This window comes from Ceratotherium simum, chromosome 12 (assembly GCF_057802395.1).
Source record: "Ceratotherium simum simum isolate JZ-2026a chromosome 12, ASM5780239v1, whole genome shotgun sequence".
NCBI lineage: Eukaryota > Metazoa > Chordata > Mammalia > Perissodactyla > Rhinocerotidae > Ceratotherium > Ceratotherium simum.
The window spans coordinates 18,356,228-18,376,987 of record NC_141911.1 but is presented as its reverse complement, the minus strand read 5'-3'; the positions used below and the strand labels follow the sequence as shown (position 1 = coordinate 18,376,987).

At 36.9% G+C, this 20,760-nt stretch overlaps 2 protein-coding genes across 4 annotated transcripts in view; one reads left to right on the top strand and one right to left on the bottom strand.

The window, feature by feature from the left end:
* The window catches only part of PALLD (palladin, cytoskeletal associated protein), a 241,680-nt gene extending 239,315 nt beyond the window's left edge, over positions 1-2,365 (top strand). For all 3 annotated transcript variants that reach the window (XM_087437441.1, XM_087437442.1, XM_087437443.1), the window contains one exon: positions 86-2,365. In XM_087437441.1, the coding sequence (XP_087293567.1) occupies positions 86-258 (173 nt within the window). In that variant the 3' untranslated portion in view covers positions 259-2,365. The remainder of the gene's footprint in view (positions 1-85) is intronic.
* The window catches only part of CBR4 (carbonyl reductase 4), an 85,057-nt gene that overhangs the window by 22,151 nt on the left and 42,146 nt on the right, over positions 1-20,760 (bottom strand). The gene's annotated exons all lie outside the window — the stretch shown is intronic.

The following is a 20,760-nucleotide window of genomic DNA, read 5'->3' as shown; positions in this document are numbered from 1 at the left end:
TTGAAACATCCAAGGGCTTTCCAATTATATCTTAGTTAAAAAAAAAATCTTAATTTTTTTTTTTTTTTTTTTTTTTTTTTTGTAGCCCAGTGGCATCAGCAGCCACAGAGCACCAAGCCAAAAAAAGTACGGCCCTCAGCCAGTCGCTATGCAGCACTTTCGGACCAGGGACTAGACATCAAAGCAGCGTTCCAACCTGAAGCCAGTCCGTCTCACCTAACACTGAATACCGGCTTGGTAGAAAGCGAGGACCTGTAATCAACATTCTTGTTAAAGCTGAAACACTGAAACAGCCATTGCCTTGACCAACATATTCCTTTGTCACATTATGTAAAAGGCAAAAGCATACCTTTGACTATAAGAAATAAACACCAAAATAATATTTTTCTTACTTGATATACCAAACTTAGAGTGTAAGTAGGTGATGTGAATAGAAATGTACACATTGCACAGAAAATTCACGTTCATCATCCAATTTAAAATTTTTGGAATTGCTGTGATTAAAGTGGTCTGAAATGCCAGAATGCTAAAGGAAATCAGTTGTTCAAAGGTAACCACAATTTGTTATATCCAAAGTGCCTTTAAACACTAGCTATAGGTGCTACATAGCATGATAGTGTGGGGTGCTGAACAAGAGGCAATTGTACCACAAATAGTACTAAAATGATCCTAAAGTGGCAGTGTATTCAGACAGCTACAGTGAACCAAGTGCAATATGTGAGGATGAAAAGGAAGAGGAAATGACAAAGAAATCCAAGTAAATGCCTTGTCTTTGCAAATTGTTTTATATTAAATCATAAGGAGGAATTACTTGCCTTAAATTTTATTAATATCAAGAGTTTTCTAACAAGGTTAATACCTTAGTTCTTAACTTTTTTTTCTTTACGTGTAGTAGTTTCTTTTCATGCTACCTTGGTAGGAAGCTTATTTACAAACCATATTAAAAGGCTAATTTAAATATAAATAATATAAAGTATTCTGAATATAGCAGAAATATATTAACAAACAGTCCATTCCACAAAAGGCATCCAAACCACCCACATGACCAAGGCATAGAGTATTTGGAGGAAACAGGGGTTTGGAAGCAGGGAGGAGAATGAAGGAAAATGCTACCGGCACACTTACTCATGTTGTATTCATTTAGCTAAAAGTAGAGGGACAGGAGACACGGTAAAGGCCAGGCTTTTCTTTGGTTTTCTTCTAATCTAAAATGTAGGTGAAAAAACACTGCCATTCACAAGTTAGGGAATCTAGAGTCAGCTGGAAGTTTGGAACACATGTGCTATGGAAATTTCAGTGTGTCTGAAGTTTGTGTAGTAGTTGAAGAGTTTAGATGTGTAGAGCAAGTTGAAAATGGACTGAGACTGCAAGATGGGCATAAATGAGAAATTGCCTATAGGATCTAGTTTACTCGAGGGAAATGGAGACTTGGGAAAGACAAAAACAGGTTTGTGCCGTAATGTATTTTTTTCAATGGCACCAAGATATGGTGAATGGAAAATATTAGTCCACTTCCCTGCTGCCATGACACCTGGCCTTCAGAAGGTGCTGGGTTCCGAGTGTTTGTATAGGCATCTCAGTGAAGACTGATTTTTGAATGCCTATAATTCTGCATCAGCTAGATTGAGTTGATTCTGACCAGACTTGATGGTTTTAAGTCGGAACCGATAAACTTTAAAAAGGAGAAAAAACAATTTGGCCTAATATTATAAAACATGAGGCTTTAATGGTACTTTGCTATGAAAAGAAAACACTGTATTCCTTATGCAAAACACATATATCTTTCATTATTTATAATAAAAATGTTGAACTCTCTTAGTTACTCAATTCAATATGTAGTATTTTCTTAAATAATTTTATATCTGTGTACCACCCCATATATTTCATATTACTGCTTCACATGTACAGCTTTCTATCTCTTTGTAAGAACACCAACCAACCAAGTTTTAAATGATTAATAGGCTTGAGCACCGGGTGGCAGATGTTCTATGCAGAGTGGTACAGTTTTCTTTGACCACACTTATATGCATTGCTAATATGGAATTTAAGATACCATACAAAGTCTCTCATGGGCCTATCTGTATTGTAGAATTATGACTTATGTCATATCTTACTTGCCAAATTTTTCTGAATGTGACTTTTTGCTAATTTGCTGGGTTTGGGATTAAGTAGCATTATTTTGCCACCTTTTATGTTGTATTTATAAAAAAAAGTGCTATCATACTACTTTGGATTGTTGTGCTGGTATAATGTGGATTTAACATCAATAAATATTTAACAAATAATGGTTGCAATTTTGTGAAGCAGAATATTCAGTTGTTTTAGTTTTCTATTGCTACTGTAATAATAAATTAGTACAAACTTCGAGGCTTAAAACAACTCATTTATTAGCTCACAGTTCTGTAGGTGAGAAGTTCAGGAATGACATGGCTGGGTTCTCTGCTCAGTCTTCCAAGGCTCAAATCAATGTGTCCGCTGGACCATACTGGCATCTGCAGCTTGAGACGCTCTTCCATGCTCAAGTAGCTGTGACAGAATTCAGTTCCTTGCGGTTGTAGGACGGAGGTCTCATTTAGTCTGTCAGCTAGGGGCCACTTTCAACTCCTACAGGCCACCTGCATTCTTGTCATGTGGTCCCCTCCATCTTCAAAACCAGCAAGGACTATCTCCCTCAACAAATTCCTCTCACATTTTGAATCTCTTGTTAAGAAGGGCCCAGTCCCTTTTAAGGATCACCTGTTTAGGCCAGGCCCCCCCAGATAATCTCTCTTTCTTAAAATCACCTGATTTGAGAACTAATTATATCTGCAAAATCCCTTCAAAGAAGCACCTAGATTTGTGTTTGATTGGATAACTTGCGAGAAGGTCTATGTACACCAGAAGATGGGGATATTAGGAGCGATCTTAGAATTCTGCCTGCCATATCAGTTTATTGTATATATGCGTGTAAATAATACCAGTTCCTGCGATGCCCTATGGGAAAAGTATTCTCTGACCACATACCATTTCCCCTCTTAGAAATTAAATATACAAGGTTCCGGGTCAAGATGGTGACACAGGAGGATCCCAAACACATCTCCCACAGACACACCAAGTCTCCAACTATATACAGAACAATTTCCTCTGAAAGAAACCCACAAACTAGCAGAGTGATTCCTATGCATCAGGCAAATGAGAAGAAAGCCACGTCAAAGCGGATAGGAGAGGCTGAGACACGATCTCGCCCCACCCCCAGCATGGCAACCCACAATTGGGAGGGAACTCACAACCCTCAGCTTCTCCCTAAAGAGCAAAGGATTTGAACCCTGCACTGGGCATCCCAACTTTTAAGACCTGCACCTAAGAGATGAGCCCTCAAAACATTTAGCTTTCAAAGCCAACGAGGCTTGTGTCCACTAGACCCATAAGGCTATAGTTATCCGAGAAACATTTCTTAAAAAGCTCACATGGACTCACCCACCCCAGGGCCCAGCACAGAGGCAGCCAACTGAAAAGTGCCCAGTCTTCCTGGGAAGAGGCCTATTCACTTACCTTAAAGCTTCAGCCTGAGGGGTAGACATCTAATTTAATGCACATCTAGAGACCTACTCAAATACTCTCCAAAGACAGAGGCCGGCAGGTGGCATCTTTGCACTCTCCCTCGGCCTCACTCCAGGTCACAGGTATCTCCCAGAAAGAAGCTTGTGCACATATCTGGCACCCTGGTTTTGGCAGGTGCCACCCAGCGGACACCCCTTGATCTGGCTCTGGTGGCCCGTGAGGCTTATACTAGGAGGTCCCATAGGACTGTAACGGACAAACAGTTCTTAACTGGCTACCACCCCAGGGCACAGCAGAGAGGCAGCAGACTGACACACCCAGCCTTTTTGTAAAAGAGGACAATTAGCTTGCCTTCATAGCTGCCACCTGAAGGGTAGGCTTCTAATTAAACACACATCTAGAGGCCCACAGTAATCCTCTCCAGAGACCTTGAAGGGTGGACATTATCTTCACCCTCTCCTTCTGCCTCAATCTAGGTTGCGAGAATCCCCTGAAAAGGAGCTGGTGCACATGTCTGATGCCCTGGTTTTTGCAGCTGCCTCCCAGGGGACACTTTCGATGGCCTGGCTCTGGCAGTCAGTGGGGCTTACATTCACTGGTCCCATAGGACTGTAATGGAGAAACAGTTCTTAACCTGCTATGCTCCCAGGGCACAGCATAGAGATAGTACACTGAAATGTGCCCCCAGTCTTTCTGTGAAAGAGGACAATTACCTTGTCTTCATGGTTGTGGCCTAAGAGGCAAGCTTCTAATTAAACACACATGTAGGGGCCAACTACAATCCTCTCCAGAGACCGAGGAGGCCAACAGGCACCATCTTCACACTCTAAATCTGCCCCGTCCCAGGGCACAGGTGTCTCCAAGAAAGGAGCTTGTGTACACATCTGGCACCCCAGCCTTTGTGGCTGCCACCCAGAAGACACATCCCTTGATAGCTTGGCGCTGGTGGCCAGCAAGGCTTGTGTTCACAGGTTCAATGGGATGGTAGCAAACAGAAAAATAGCTCTTAACTGACTATAAACCCAGGGCTCACTGCAGAGGCAGCAGACAGAAGCACTCTTCTCCAAGTCTTCCCCTGAAAGAGGTATATTTGAACACTTTAAAAGCTGCTGCCTGAGAGTCTGGCTTCCAATCAGCCTGAATCTAGGGGCTGACTGAGACCCTCCCCTTTGGGACACTAACAGATCTTGGCACATCCTCAACTACTGGGAGCCACTAAGAATAAAGTAGGCTGCTTGGACAATCACAAAGATTTGAGAGACAACCAAGAACTAGGGCAGGGGTGAATGAGAATTTTCATCTCCTACACAAGGTCACTCTTTTAAGACTGGGAGAGGTGGCTATTTTATCTAATGCATAGAAAGCAACATAGAGTGTCAAGGAAAATGAAAAAACAAAGGAACATATTTTAAAACCAAAGAACAAGGTAAAAAAGGAACATATTTTAAAACCAAAGAACAAGATTAAAAAAAAATAAAAACAAGGAAAAAACCTTAATGAAATGGAAATAAGTTATTTACCCAATAAAAGAGTTCAAAATACTCCTAAAGATGCTCACCAACCTCAGGGGAATAATGAATGAACAAACTGAGAACTTCAACAAAGAAAGAAAATATAAGAAAGTACCAAATAGAAGTCACATGGCTAAAGAATACAAAAACCAAACTGAAAAATATAATAGAGGGGTTCCACAGCAGACTAGATGAAGCAGAAGAAAGGATCAGTGGACTCAAAGGGCAGAGGAACTCATCCAATCATAGCAACAAAATGAAAAAGAAGGAAAAAAGGTGAAGATAGCTGAAGGGACTTATCAGACAATATCAACTGGACCAACATTTGCAATATAGGGGTCCCACAGGAGGAGAGAGAGAGAAAGGGGCAGAAAACTTCTTTGAAGAAATAATAGTTGAGGGCCGGCCCCGTGGCTTAGCGGTTAAGTGCGCGCGCTCCGCTACTGGCGGCCCAGGTTCGGATCCTGGGCGCGCACCGACGCACCGCTTATCCCGTCATGCTGAGGCCGCGTCCCACATACAGCAACTAGAAGGATGTGCAGCTATGACATACAACTATCGACTGGGGGTTTGGGGGAAAAATAAATAAAAAAAAATTAAAAAAAAAAAAAAAAAAAAAAGAAATAATAGTTGAAAACTTCCCACACCTGGGAAAGGAAACAGACATCCAAATCCAGGAAGCCCAAAAGTTCCAAAAAGATGAACCAAAAGAGACCCACACCAAGACACATTATAATTAAAGTCTCAAAAGTTGAGACTTGGTGACAAGGTGAGACAAGGTGAGAATCTTAAAAGCGGCAAGAGAAAAACAACTTGTTATGTACAAGAGAACTCCCATAAGACTATCAGATTTTTCAGCAAAAACATGGCAGGCAGAAGGGAGTGACACAATATATTCAATGTTGAAAGAAATAAACTTTCAACCAAGAATACTCCACCTGGCAAAGTTATCATTCAGAACTGAAAAAGAGATAAAGACTTTCCCAAACAAGCAAAAGCTAAAGGAATTCATCACCACTAAACTGGCCTCACAAGAAATATTAAAGGCATTTCTTTAAGCAGAAAAGAATAGGCACTAATTAGTAACAAGAAAACAGATGAAAGGATATATCTCACTGTTAAAGGTAAATATACAGTAAAGGTAGTGGATTAATCCCATATAAAACTCATATGAAGGTTAAAACACAAAAGGAGTAAAAATAACTATAAATACAATAATTATTTAAAGAGATACACAAGATAAAAAGACATAAATTGTGACATCAAAAACATAAAATGGGTGGGAGAGAGTAAAAATGTAGTGCTTTAGAATGCATTCAAACTTAAGATGTTATCAACTTAAAATAGACTTATAAACATAAGTTGTTTTATGTAAGCCTCATAGTAACCACAAAGCAAAAATCTATAGTAGATACACAAAAGATTAAAAAACAAAAATAGAATGTAAGCATACCACTAGAGAAAATTGTCAACCCACAAAGGAAGAGAGCAAGAAAAGAAGGAATAAAAATTTACAAAACAGCCAGAACAAATTAACAAAATGGCAATAAGTACATACCTACCAATAATTACTTTAAATGTAAATAGACTAAATTCTCCTATCAAATGACATAGAGTGGCTTAATGGATTAAAAAACAAGACCATCTATATGTTGCCTACAAGAGACTCACTTCAGATATAAGGACACACAGAGAATGAAAGGGAAGGGATAGAAAAAGATATTCCATGCAAATGGAAACCAAAAGAAAGCTGGAGTAGCTATACTTGTACCAAACAAAATAGACTTTAAGACAAAGACTATACTAAGAGATAAAAAAAGTTGTTATACAATGATAAAGGAGTATATCCAACAGGAGGCTATAACATTTGTAAATATCTAGGAGCACCTAAATATATAAAGCAAATATTAAAGACCTAAAGGGAGATATAACATAGGAGCACCTAAATATATAAAGCAAATGTTAACAGACCTAAAGGGAGAAATACACAGCAATATAATAATAGTAGGGGACTTTAATACCATACTCTCATCAGTGGATATCATCCAGACAGAAAATCAATATGATCAATAAGGAAACAATGGCTTACGACATATTAGACCAGGTAGACTGGCAGACATTCCATCCAAAAGCAACAGAATACACATTCTTCTCAAGCACTCATGGAACATTCTCCAGGATAGACCATACATTAGGCCACAAAATAAGTCTTAATAAATTTAAAAAGATTGAAAACAGATCAAGCACCTTTTCCAATCACAATGGCATGAAACTAGAAATCAATTACAAAAAGAAAACGAAAATTCACAAATACACGGAGATTAAACACAATGCTACTCAACAATCAATAGGTGAAAGAAGAAATCAATACCTTCAGACAAATGAAAATGTAAATACAATATATCAAAACTTATGGCATGCAGCAAAAGCAGTTCTAAGAGGCAAGTTCATAGCAATAAATGACTACCTCAAGAAACAAGAAAAATCTCAAATGAACAACCAAACTTTACACATCAAGGAATTGGAAAAGAAAGAATATAGATAGCCCAAAGTTAGCAGAAGGAAGGAAATAACAAAGATCAGAGCAGAAATAAATAAAATAGAGACTAAAGGGCCGGCCCTGTGGCTTAGCAGTTGGGTGCGTGCACTCCGCTGCTGGCAGCCTGGGTTCAGATCCCGGGCACGCATCGACACGCCACTTCTCCAGCCACGCGGGGGCCGAGTCCCACGTGCAGCGGCTGGAAGGATGTGCAACTATGACATACAACTATCTACTGGGGCTTTGGGGGAAAAAAATAAATAAATAATAAAAAAAAAAAATAGAGACTAAAGAGACAATAGAAAAAAAAATCAACGAAATTAAGAGCTGGTTTTCTTAAAAGATAAATAGACAAACCTTTAGCTAGACTCACTAAGAAAAAAAGAGATAAGACTCAAATAACTAAAATCAGAAATGAAAGACAAGATGATAGAACTGATACCACAGAAATACAAAGGATCATAAGAAACTATCATGAACAAGTATATACCAACAAATTGGACAATCTATAAGAAATGGATAAATTCCTAGAAACAAACAACCTACCAAGACTGAATCATGAAAAAACAGAAAATCTGAACAGACCAATTACTAGTAAGCAGATTGAATCAGTCATCAAAAACCTCCCAATAAACAAAACTTCAGGACCAGATGGCTTCACTGGTGAATTCTATCAAACACTTAAAGAAGAATTAATACTAATCATCCTCAAACTCTCCCAAAAAACAGAAGAGGAAGGAATACTTCCAAACTCATTTTACAAGGCCAGCATTACCCTGATACCAAAATCACGCAAAGACACCACAAGAAAAGAACATTACAGGCCAATATCCCTGATAAACATAGATGCAAAAATCCTCAACAAATATTAGCAAGCTGAATTCAACAGTACACTAAAAGGATTATACACCATGATCAAGTGGGATTTACTCCAGGATGCAAGGATGGTTCAACAGCTGCAAATCAATGTGATACACCACATTAACAAAATGAAAGAAAAAATATCACATGATCATCTCAACAGAAGCAGAAAAAGCATTTGACAAAATTAAACATCTATGATTAAAAAAAAAAACTCTACAAAGTGGGTTAGAGGAAATGGACCTCAACATAATAAAGCCCATAGCTAACAGCATACTCAACAGTGAAAAGTTGAAAGCTTTTCCTCTAAGATCAGGAACAAGGCAAGGATGCCTCCTCTCACCACTTTCCTCAGCATAGTAGTAGAAGTCCTACCCAGAGCAATTAAGCAAGAAAAAGAAATAAATGGCATTCAAGTCAGAAAGGAAGAAGTAAAACTGTCACTATTTGCAGACAACATGACATTATACAGATAGCCCTCGATTTACAATGGTTTGACTGACAATTTTTCAAATGTATGATGATGCAAAAGCAATACACATTCAATAGAAACTGTACTTCAAATTTTGAATTTTGATCTTTTCCTGGGCTAGCGATATGCAGTATGATATTCTCATGATGCTGGGCAGTAGCAGCGAGCTGCAGCTCCTAGTCAGCCATATGATCATGAGAGTAAACAACTGATATACTTATAACCATTTTGTATCCATACAACCATTCTGGTTTTCACTTTCAGTACATTACTCAATAATTTACATGATCTATTCAACACTCTATTATAAAATAGGCTTTGTGTTAGATCATTTTGCCTCACTGTAAGCTAATGTAAGTGTTCTGAGCACATTTAAGGCAGGCTAGGCTAAGCTATGATGTTCAGTAGGTTAGGTATATTAAAGACATTTTCAACTTACAATATTTTCAACTTACAATGGGTTTATGGGGACACAATCCCATCAAAAGTTGAGGAAGAGTTGTATATACAAAACCCCAAAAACTCCACCATAAAACGATCAGAATAAACAAATTCAGTAAAGTTTCAAGTACAAAATCAACATATAAAAATATTTGCATTTCTATACACTAACAACAAACTATCAGAAAGAAAAATTAAGAAAACCCATTTACAATTGGATCAAAAAGAATAAAATACTAGGAATAAATTTAACCAAGGAGGTGAAAGACCTGTACACTGAAAACTATAACACAATGGTAAAAGAAATTGAAGAAGACAAATGGAAAGATAGTCTATGCTCATGGACTGGAAGAATTAATATTCTTAAAATTTCCATATTACCCAAAGCAATCTACAGATTCAATGCAATCCCTATCAAAATTCCAATGGCATTTCTCACAGAAAAAGAACAAACAATCCTAAAATTTGTTTGGAACCACAAAAGACTCTGAATAGCCAAAGCAATCTTGAGAAAAAAGAACACAGCAGGAAGCATCACATTCCCTGATTTCAAACTATATTACAAAGCTATAGTAATCAAAACAGAATGGTATTGGCATAAAAACAGACAAATAAGTCAATGGAACAGAATAGAGAGCCCAGAAATAAACCAATGCATTTATGGTCAATTGGTTTATAACAAAGAAACCAAGAATATACAATGGGGAAAGGACAGTCTCTTCAATAAACGGTGCTGGGAAAACTGGACAGCCACATGCAAAAGAATGAAATGGACCACTATCTTACATCATATGCAAAAATTAACTCAAAATGGATTAATAACCTGAACAACAGACTTGAAACCATAAAACTCTTAGAAGAAAACATAGGCAGTACACTCTTTGACATTGGTCTTAGCAGCATCTTTTCAAATACCATGTCTACTCAGGCAAGGGAAACAAAAGAAAAAATAAACAAATGAGACTACAACAGACTAAAAAGCTTCTGTAAGGCAAAGGAAACCATGAACAAAATGAAAAGACAACCCACCAACTGGAAGAAAATATTTGCAAATCATATATCTGACAAAGAGTTAATTTCCAAAATATATAAATAACTCATACAACTCACAACAAGAAAACAAACCCGATCAAAATACGGGCAGAGGATATGAACAGACATTTTTCCAAAGATTATATACAGATGGCCCACAAGCACATGAAAAGATGTTCGACATCACTAATTATTAGGGAAATGCAAATCAAAACTACAATGAGATATCGAGATATCACCTTACACCTGTCAGAATGACTATAATTGACAAGACAAGAAATAACAAATGTTGGAGAGGATGTGGAGAAAAGGGAACCCTCATACATTGCTGGTGGGAGTGCAAACTGGCGCAGCCACTATGGAAAACAGTATGGAAATTTATCAAAAAATTAAAAATAGAAATACCATACAATCCAGCTATCCCACTACTGGGTATTTAAGCAAAGAACATGAAACCAACAATACGAATAGATTTATGCACCCTTATGTTCATTGCAGCTTTATTCACAATAGCCAAGAAATGGAAGCAACCCAAGTGCCCACCAACTGATGAATGGGTAAGGAAGATGTGGTATATACATATACAATGGAATACCACTCAGCCATAAAAAAAGACAAAATCGTCCCATTTGCAACAACATGGATGGAACTTGAGGGTATGATGTTAAGCAAAATAAGCCAGACAGAGAAAGACAAATACTGTATGATTTCACTCATATGTGGAAGATAAACACATGGATAAAGAGAACAAATTAGAGGTTACCAGAGGGGAAGGGGGTGGGGAGGTGGGCGAAAGGGGTAGAGGGGCACATATGTATGGTGACAGATAAAAACTAGACTATTGGTGATGAGTACAATGTAGTCTATACAGAAACTGATACATAATCTGTACACCTGAAATTACACAATGTTATAAACCATTATGACCTCAATAAAACAATTTTTAAATAAATAAATAAAAGGTCCTCATAACCTTTTTATCATAAGTATCAAAGTATGCTTGCAGTCAACAACCTCAAGTCATAACATCAGAATGAAGCTGAACATGCAACTGAGGGACTAAACAACCACAAAGAGCCTCTGAGAATGTAATACTATATTACAATTTTGATATTCTCTTTTGAAAAATACTCTTTTTTAGTAAATATAAAAATATTTGTAGGACCTTCATATGTTCACTCTCAATCTTAGTGTCTCAATGTTATTTTTCCCGTAAGATTTTAAGTTCCTCTACCATAAGAGATAGTTTAATTATGAATCTAGACTATATATATGTTTTCACAAATTGTAATTATTCAAAAGAAAAAGGACACTGAAGAATTTAATAGAAAACAGTGTTAGTTAGAGATAATTCTTTTGGTGTTCATAAAGTAAAGAACTGGGCAAGATGATGTTTAATGCCACTGTGCCTCTAGAGCACAACGGAATTTATGTGTATTCATTTATATTCCTACGTAGTCTAGCTCTCAATTGTTTGCTCACTGACTCTCATAAATAGAGCCTGTCAAGCACACAAAACCAGACAAATCCATTATAAACCTGTGCTGTTCAGAGCATGTGACACTTCAGATTTTACCTACAGCATGTGATATTTTCTTTTATTCATACTCACTCATCTGTTCTCTATGTTAAAATTTTATCTAATTAAAGAGTTTACCTACTTCACTAGGAATAACTCAATGTTAAATACTAATCATGCTTTCACTAAATTCCTTCTTTTGGGAAGTTTCAAGGACCTGCTGGCTCTTAGAGCAGTAGTTCTCACCATCAGAATCTTACTAGAAATGCAAACTCTTTAACCCTACACCAGACCTACTGAAACAGACTCTTAGGGTGGGGTCCAGCAATCTGAGATCTAACAAGCCCTCCAGATGATTCTGACACACTAAAGCTTAAGAACCACTGTCTTAGGAGGATCAGAATCCTAATTCCCTCCCTGCTCAGTTGATTCTAAGAGCTATATATATATATATATACATATATATATATATATATATGTATATATATATAATCTGTTGTGTTCTCAAAGAATCTCTGTCAAGTTAGTAAATAGATAATCTTCCTTCAGAAGAGACAGTGGTATTTACACATGGTTCTTGATAGTACCTGATGAGCAGAATAGACTGATAAGATAGTCTGTTCTCTGCCAATGAGACTATCTTCAAGAGGCCTCAGATATTTTGTCTTAATTTGCTGAGTTAGTGGTTACTGCTTCAGTAGAGGCAGTCTCATATGACCAGTTCAGGCTCTCTAGGATGCTGGATAATATCACCAGAATCCTTCCCAATGTGAGAAAGAGGATTATCTGATCAGAGAGATAAACCCTAAGAAATGTGCATGAAAATAATGTTCCATCACAAAATACAAATAAGTGATACAGAAACACCCATTTAAATGGCACTGTTGGGATTTAGCAGTTAAGTTAAAGATGGTACCTTGAACACACACATTTTTAGCTCCACTATGTCTCCAAACACACACACACACACACAAAAACCTTCAAGGTTTTTTGGGTTTTGTCTGTTTGTTTGGTTTTAGTTTTTTTAGGCATAAATTCAAAGGGACAAAGAGAAAGGAGAGGAGACAAATGCAAGAACATTTTGATAGCTAGAAAGCAGACAGAAGTTGGGCACTAACTTACAGCAGACCCAAAAGAGCTCATTTTAACCAGAATGGGGAAAACTGAAAAACATCCCAATTTCCATGACCTCTAAAAGACTCTAGAATTAGGAGTATTTGGTACTTTTGGAAGTCAAGGTGACAGCAGAGCTTAAAACAGCAGGACTGGTTGAAAATATGTTTTAGAAGCAATTGAACTCTCTGATCCTCTCCTACCCTTTGCACAGGAGACTGGATGGTAAAACACAAGGTCCCTGGACTGGTCTGAGAGATATCAGGCATAGGTGACGATAGAATACCATACTAATAAACTGAGGAATAAAGCAAGTGTTCACAGCGTTCTTCTCCACTTGGGGTTCCAGAATGCTGACACACAGCATTCCAGGCAAGAGATTCTTTTCTGGAGAATCTGACCAGCTTAAGAGAAAACCAGCTAAAACATTCTTTCTCCAAGTTTGGTCCAGGAACCCCTGAGATTCCCTAGATCCTCTCAGAGGGTGAGCAAGGCCTCATCTATTTTCAAAACAATACTACAATGTTATTTGCTGTTTTCACTCTCATTCTCCCAGAAGTGTACAGACAAGTTTTCAAAGGCTACACCTGTGTGATATTGCAAGCTATTAAAAGCAGAAACAAATGTGGGTCCAGCTGTCTTCTATTAAGCTGGATATTAAAGATTCATAAAAATGTAAAATAATGTCATTCTTCCAATTTTTTGTTTTAAAAATAACATCATTTTTCATAAAAATATATTTATATTAACATGCAATGTATTTATTATTGTTATTTTTCAATAAATTAATAAATATTTATAAAATTCAGTTTTAATTTCTATCGTGGTAAATACTGATAGAAGTAACCCACACAACCAAAAGTTCCTTGGGGTCCTTAATCATATTTTAGCATACAAAGGGGTCCTCAGCCAAAAACATTTGAGAACCAGTGAGCTAAGAAAACTGACATTGGGGGTTCTGCCAGTGAAAACATCTGTCCACACCATCCCACAGTGAAGACTACAGCCAACAATCCCCACCTATGCACACGGAGCTTCCAATTTGCTTTAAAAACAAAAACAACTTTTTATTTAAAAATAAAACACAGGTACAAAAAGACACATAAAGCAAATATATAGCATAGTGATTTATTTTAAGGCTAACACTCTAGAAACCACCATCCAGGTCAAGAAATAGAACTCTACCAGATACCGCAAAAGCCCCTCCACATGTCCCATACATATTATAGTCTTGCCCATTTCTTTTTATTGTGGTAAAATACACACAACATAAAATTTACCGTTTAGCCATTTTTAAGTGCAAAGTTCAGTTTGCCCTTGTTTTTAAATTTAATACATTTTTAACATTGCTTTTAATCTACAGGTTCCATTCCACCCCTTTGTTTTTCTTATACTTCATTTGTTGAGGAAACCAGGTAGTTGGGCCCGTAGCGTATCTTACAGCCTGGATTTTGTTAATTGCTACTCATGGTGCAAATCAACATGTTCCTCCATCCTCAGTATTTCCTGCAAATTAGCAACCAGATCCAGAGGTGGATACAGAGACTTGATCAAATCTGAGTTCAATCCAATCTGCTTTTTGATGCCCTACTGTTAAGTAATAAGAAGACAGCAAAGATCACGAAGATTTGAGGACAGCATCTAATATGATAAGGATCCAAAAAAATAAAGCAATCTGCAGAAATAGAGTACAAAGGGAAGAAAACTTCTATTATTAATAAGCTCAGAGAAACAGAAAAAAACACTGCATCCAGGCAACAAGCACAGGATGCGATGAATAAGCAGTATTCAGAAAATGAAAAGGAACTCTTGGGAATTAAAAATAAGTACCTAAAATTGAAAACTCAAATGTAGTTTGAAGATCTAATTGGGGAACTCTCTCAGAAAGTAGGGCAAAAAAAAAAAAAAAGTCAGAGAGATTAAAAGGGTCCACCAATGGATGAAAAAATACCGCAAAGCACACACTGTAATAAAACGTCACCACTGAGGGCAAAGAGAAGGTTCTGAGCACTCCTGGAGGGAAATACACACACAAAAAAAACAGGTTGTATTTAAAACTTCTTAACAGCAACAACTGGAAGACTTAAGACAAGGGAGCAACTCCTTTAAAATTCTGAGGGAAAATGATTTCTACCCTAGTATTCTATACTCAGTCAATTTAGTAAATATGAAGAATTAAAGACATTTTCAAAAAATGAAGGTCTCAAAAATTTTATCTCCCATGCACCTTTTCTCAGGAAATTATTGGAAGATGTGCTTTAACAAACGAGGTCATAAATCGGGAAAAGGAAAACATCAGATCCACGGAACAGGGGATCCAACGGATAGGAGAGGCAAAGGGAACCTACATGATGATACTGAGGCAAAATCCCAAGATAACAGCTATGCAGCAGGCCTAGAGAACAACTAGTCAAGATTGCAGCAGATGAGGAGACTCGAAAGATTTACTGAAGACATGAAATTGAGGCATTACCCAGTGTTTCTGCATATACTAACAGGATATTTATGCAATTGGGAAGGATTTGAGATTAGTGGTGTGGGGAAGATAGGAAACTGAACAAATGAACAAACAATATGATTATTAATTCCAAGATAAAGAAAATATTGTGCAGGAAAAGTAACCACCAAATAGTACACAGCTCAACTGTGAATAGTTTGTATAATTATAATAAGTAATTGCTGAAGGGTGGAATGGGAAGTGTGCTAGCACGAGGCCGTGGTGGGGGCGCTGGTCAGGGAGATGTAAATCCTCATCTTCCTTAGTGGGAAGGTGATATACAATGACTAATTCCGAAAAATCAAGAAATATCTTAATTAGAAATAAGAGATTAATACCATATGAATCAGAGATTAAGTGACTCCTGCTGAGAAACAGGAAATGACTCTCTAAATTATGTTAATGTATAAGTGATAAATGTAAAAACTAACTTTAAATACTAAACTATAAAAATAGTATGGCTAGAGCTATGGACAGTAGATACACTTTCAAAGAAGGCAGAATATATATATTTTTTTTCTTTTGCAATAACAGCTTTATTTAGATATAATTCACACACAAGTTACCCTCTTAAAGTGTATAATTCAATGGTTTTTAGTATATTCACAGAGTGGTGCAACCATCACCACAATCAATTTTAGAATATTTTCATCACCCCCAAAAGAAACCCCATACTCATTAACAGTCACTCCCCATTTTGCTCCAACCCCCTGCAGCCCTAGGCAATCAGTAATCTACTTTCTATCCCTATGGATTTACCTATTCTGGACACTTCATATAAATGGAATCATACAATGTGTGCTCTGTTGCGACTGGCTTCTTTCACTTAATATAATGTTTCCAAAGTTCATCCATGTTGTAACATGAATCAGGACTTCATTTCATTTTATTGCTGAATGATATTGCATTGTTTTGTTTATCCACATGTTGTTTATCCATTCATCAGCTGATGGAAATTTGGGTTGTTTCCACTTTTTGGCTATTTGAGTAATGCTGCTATAAACATTCATGTACAATTTTTTTTCAATGTAGTATCAAAATTATTTTTTTTTGGTTTATAACAATATATAAACTTCAGGTGTACATCATTATATTTTGATTTCTTTATAGATTACATCATGTTCACCACCCAAAGATTACAATCCATCACCACACACATGTGCCTAATCACCACTTTCCCCCTCCCCCTTCCCCTCTTCCCAATAACCACTGTCTCTATGTGATTGATTGTTGTTGTTTTTATCTTCTACTTATGAGTGAGATCATACGGTATTTGACTTTCTCCCTCTGATTATTTCTCTTAGCATAGTACCAGGTCCATCCACGTTGTCACAAATGGGTGGATTTCATCTTTTCTTATGGCTGAGTAGTATTCCATTGTGTATATATACCACATCTTCTTCATCCATTTGTCCCTTGATGGGCACTTAGGTTGCTTCCAAGTTTTGGGTATTGTGAAAAATGCTGCAATGAACACAGGGGTGCACGTACCTTTACGCATTAGTGTTTTCATGTTCTTTGGATAAATACCCAGCAGTGGAATAGCTGGATCGTATGGTAGTTCTATCCTTAATTTTTTGAGAAACCTCCACACTGTTTTCCATAGTGGCTGCACCAGTTTGCATTCCCACCAGCACTGTATGTGAGTTTCCTTCTCTCCACATCCTCTCCAACACTTGTTGTTTCCTGTCTTGTTAATTATAGCCATTCTGACAGGAGTGAGGTGCTATCTCATTGTAGTTCTGATTTGCACTTCCCTGATAGCTAATGATGTTGAACTTCTTTTCATGTGCCTGTTGGCCATCTCTGTATCTTCTTTGGAGAAATGTCTGTTCAGGTCTTTTGCCCATTTTTTAATTGGGTTGTTGGTTTTTTTGTTGTTAAGATGTATAAGTTCTTTATATATTTTGGATATTAACCCCTTGTCAGATATATGGTTTGCAAATATCTTCTCCCAATGGTTAGGTTGTCTTTTCATTTTGTTGATAGTTTCCTTTGTTGTGCAGACACTTTTTAGTTTAATGTACTCCCATTTGTTTATTTTTTCTATTGTTTCCCTTGCCCAGTCAGACATGGTACTTCAAAATATGTTGCTAAGACCAATGTCGAAGAGTGTACTGCTTATGTTTTCTTCTATAAGTTTCATCGTTTCAGGTCTTACATTCAAGTCTTTAATCCATTTTGAGTTAACTGTGTTAATTTGTGTATGGTGTAAGATAATGGTCTACTTTCATTCTTTTGCGTGTGGCTGTCCAGTTTTCCCAACACCATTTATCGAAGAGACTTTCCTTTCTCCATTGTTATGTTCTTGGCTCCCCTGTCGAAAATTAGCTGTCCATAGATGTGTGGGTTTATTTCTGGGCTCTCAATTCCATTCCATTGATCTATGTGTCTGTTTTTATGCCAGTACCATGCTGTTTTGCAGTATATTTTGAAATCAGGGAGTGCCATACCTCCAGCTTTGTTCTTTTTTCTCAGGATTCCTTTGGCTATTTGGTGTCTTTTGTTGTTTCATATAAATTTTAGGATTCTTTGTTCTATTTCTGTGAAAAATGTTGTTGGAACTTTCATAGAGATTTTAATAAGGATTGCGTCGAATCTATAAATTGCTTTAGGAAGCATGGACATCTTAACTATGTTAATTCTTCCAATCCAAGAGCACAGAATATCTTTCCATTTCTTTGTGTCTTCCTCAATTTCTTTCAACAATATTTTATAGTTTTCAGTGTACAGATCTTTCATCTCTTTGGTTAAGTTTATTCCTAGGTATTTTATTCTTTTGTTGCAACTGTAAATGGGATTGTATTCTTAATTTCTCTTTCTGCTACTTCACTGTTTGTGTATAGAAACGAAACTGATTTTTGTATGTTGATTTTGTATCTTGCAACTTTACCACAGTCATTTATTAATTCTAAGTTTTTGATGGATTCTTTAGGGTTTTCTATATATAAAATCATGTCACCTTCAAATAGTGACAGTTTCATTTCTTCCTTTCCAATTTGGATCCCTTTTATTTCTTTTTCTTGCCTGATTCCTCTGGCCAGGAGTTCCAATACTAAGTTAAATAGGAGTGTTGAAAGCGGGCATCCTTGTTTGGTTCCTGTTCTTAGAGGGATAGCTTTCAGTTTTTCACTGTTGAGAATGATATTACCTGTGGGTTTGTCATACATGGCCTTTATTATGTTGAGGTACTTTCCTCCTATACCTATTTTATTCAGAATTTTTCTGAAAAATGGATACTGTATCTTGTCAAATGCTTTCTCTGCATCTATTGAGATGATCATTTGATTTGTATTCTTCATTTGGTTTATGTGGTGTATCACGTAGATTGATTTGCGGATGTCGAACCATCCCTGCATCCCTAGAATAAATCCCACTTGATCATGGTGTATAATCTTTTTAATGTATTGTTGTATTCAATTTGCTAGTATTTTGCTGAGGATTTTTGCATCAATGTTCATCAGTGATATCAGCCTGTAATTTTCCTTTTTTGTGTTGTCCTTGTCTGGTTTTGGTATCAGGGTAATGTTGGCTTCGTAGAATGAGTTATGAAGCTTCCCCTTCTCTTCAATTTTTTGGAAGAGTTTAAGAAGGACAGGTATTAAGTCTTCTTTGAATGTTTGGTAGAATTCACCAGGGAAGCCATCTGGTCCTGGACTTTTGTTTTTTGGGAGGTTTTTGATTACTGTTTCAATCTCCTTACTGCGATTGGTCTATTCAGATTCTCTATTTCTTCTTGATTCAGTTTTGGAAGGTTGTATGATTCTAAGAATTTATCCATTTCTTCTAGATTTTCCAATTTGTTGGCATATAGCTTTTCGTAGTATTCTCTTATAAACCTTTGTATTTCTGAGGTTTCCGTTGTAATTTCTCCTCTTTCATTTCTGATTTTATTTGAGTCTTCTCTTTTTTTCTTGGTGAGTATAGTTAAAGGTTTGTCAATTTTGTTTGTGTTTTCAAAGAACCAGCTCTTGGTTTCACTGATTTTTTTCTATTTTTTTTTAGTCTTTATTTCATTTATTTCTCCTCTGATTTTTAATATTTCCCTGCCTCTACTGATTTGGGGCTTTTTTGTTCTCCTTTTTCCAGTTCCTTTAGGTGCACTGTTAAATTGTTTATTTGATATTTTTCTTGTTTGTTGAGGTAGGTCTGTATTGCTATAAACTTCCCTCTTACAACTGCTTTTGCTATAGCCCATAAATTCTGGCATGTTGTATTTTCATTTCTCTCCACACATTTTTTATTTCTCCTTTGATTTCCTCATTGACCCAATCATTGTTTAGTAGCATTTTGTTTAATCTCCACATATTTGTGGCTTTTCTGATTTTCTTCCCGTAGTTGATTTCTAGTTTCATACCGTTGTGGTCAGAAAAGATGCTTGGTATTATTTCAATCTTCTTAAATTTATTGAGACTTGTTTTGTGACCTAAAATGTGATCAATTCTGGAGAATGTTCCATGTGCATTTGAAAAAAAGGAGTATTCTTCCATTTTTGGATGGAATGTTCTGTATATATCTACTAAATCCATCTAGTCTAATGTGTCGTTTAAGGCCAATGTTTCCTTATTGATCTTCTGTTTGAATGATCTATCCATTGGTGTAAGTGGAGTGTTCAAGTCCCATACTGTTACTGTTTTCCTGTCTATTTTTCCTTTTACGTCTGTTAATAATTGCTTTATATATTTATGTGCTCCTATATTAGGTGCACAGATATTTACAAATGTTATATCCTCTTGTTGGATTGTCCCCTTGATCATTATGTAGTGCCATTCTTTGTCTCTTGTTACAGTTTTTGTTCTAAAGTCTATTTTGTCTGATATAAGTATTAAGGCAGAATGTATTTTATGCTATTATGGTTTTCCCTTTGACTGCCTTCAGGTTGCAGCTTAGGTCACATTTCTCACCCACAAGACTGATACGCTGTTTTCCCAGTTGTGGAAAATTGGAAAGCAAAGCTGGGCCACTGTGGAAGGTAGCACTCCAAAGCATTCTGTAGGACTAAATCCCCACCCCTAGCCCCAGCCCACCTTCACTATGGATCAAAGGTTAAAGGCTGAGACAACCAGCCTTAGAACTGACATCATGTGTATATGTCAAGAAAATGGTCAAGGCAGACCATGGAGCCTGGGTCAGGAGCATAAAAGCTGCCAGCTGTGCAAAACCAATGGCCACAAGGATTAATCTGAGCTCAGTACAACGGAACTATAGGGAAAGGTATGATTAAAATGTGTCAGA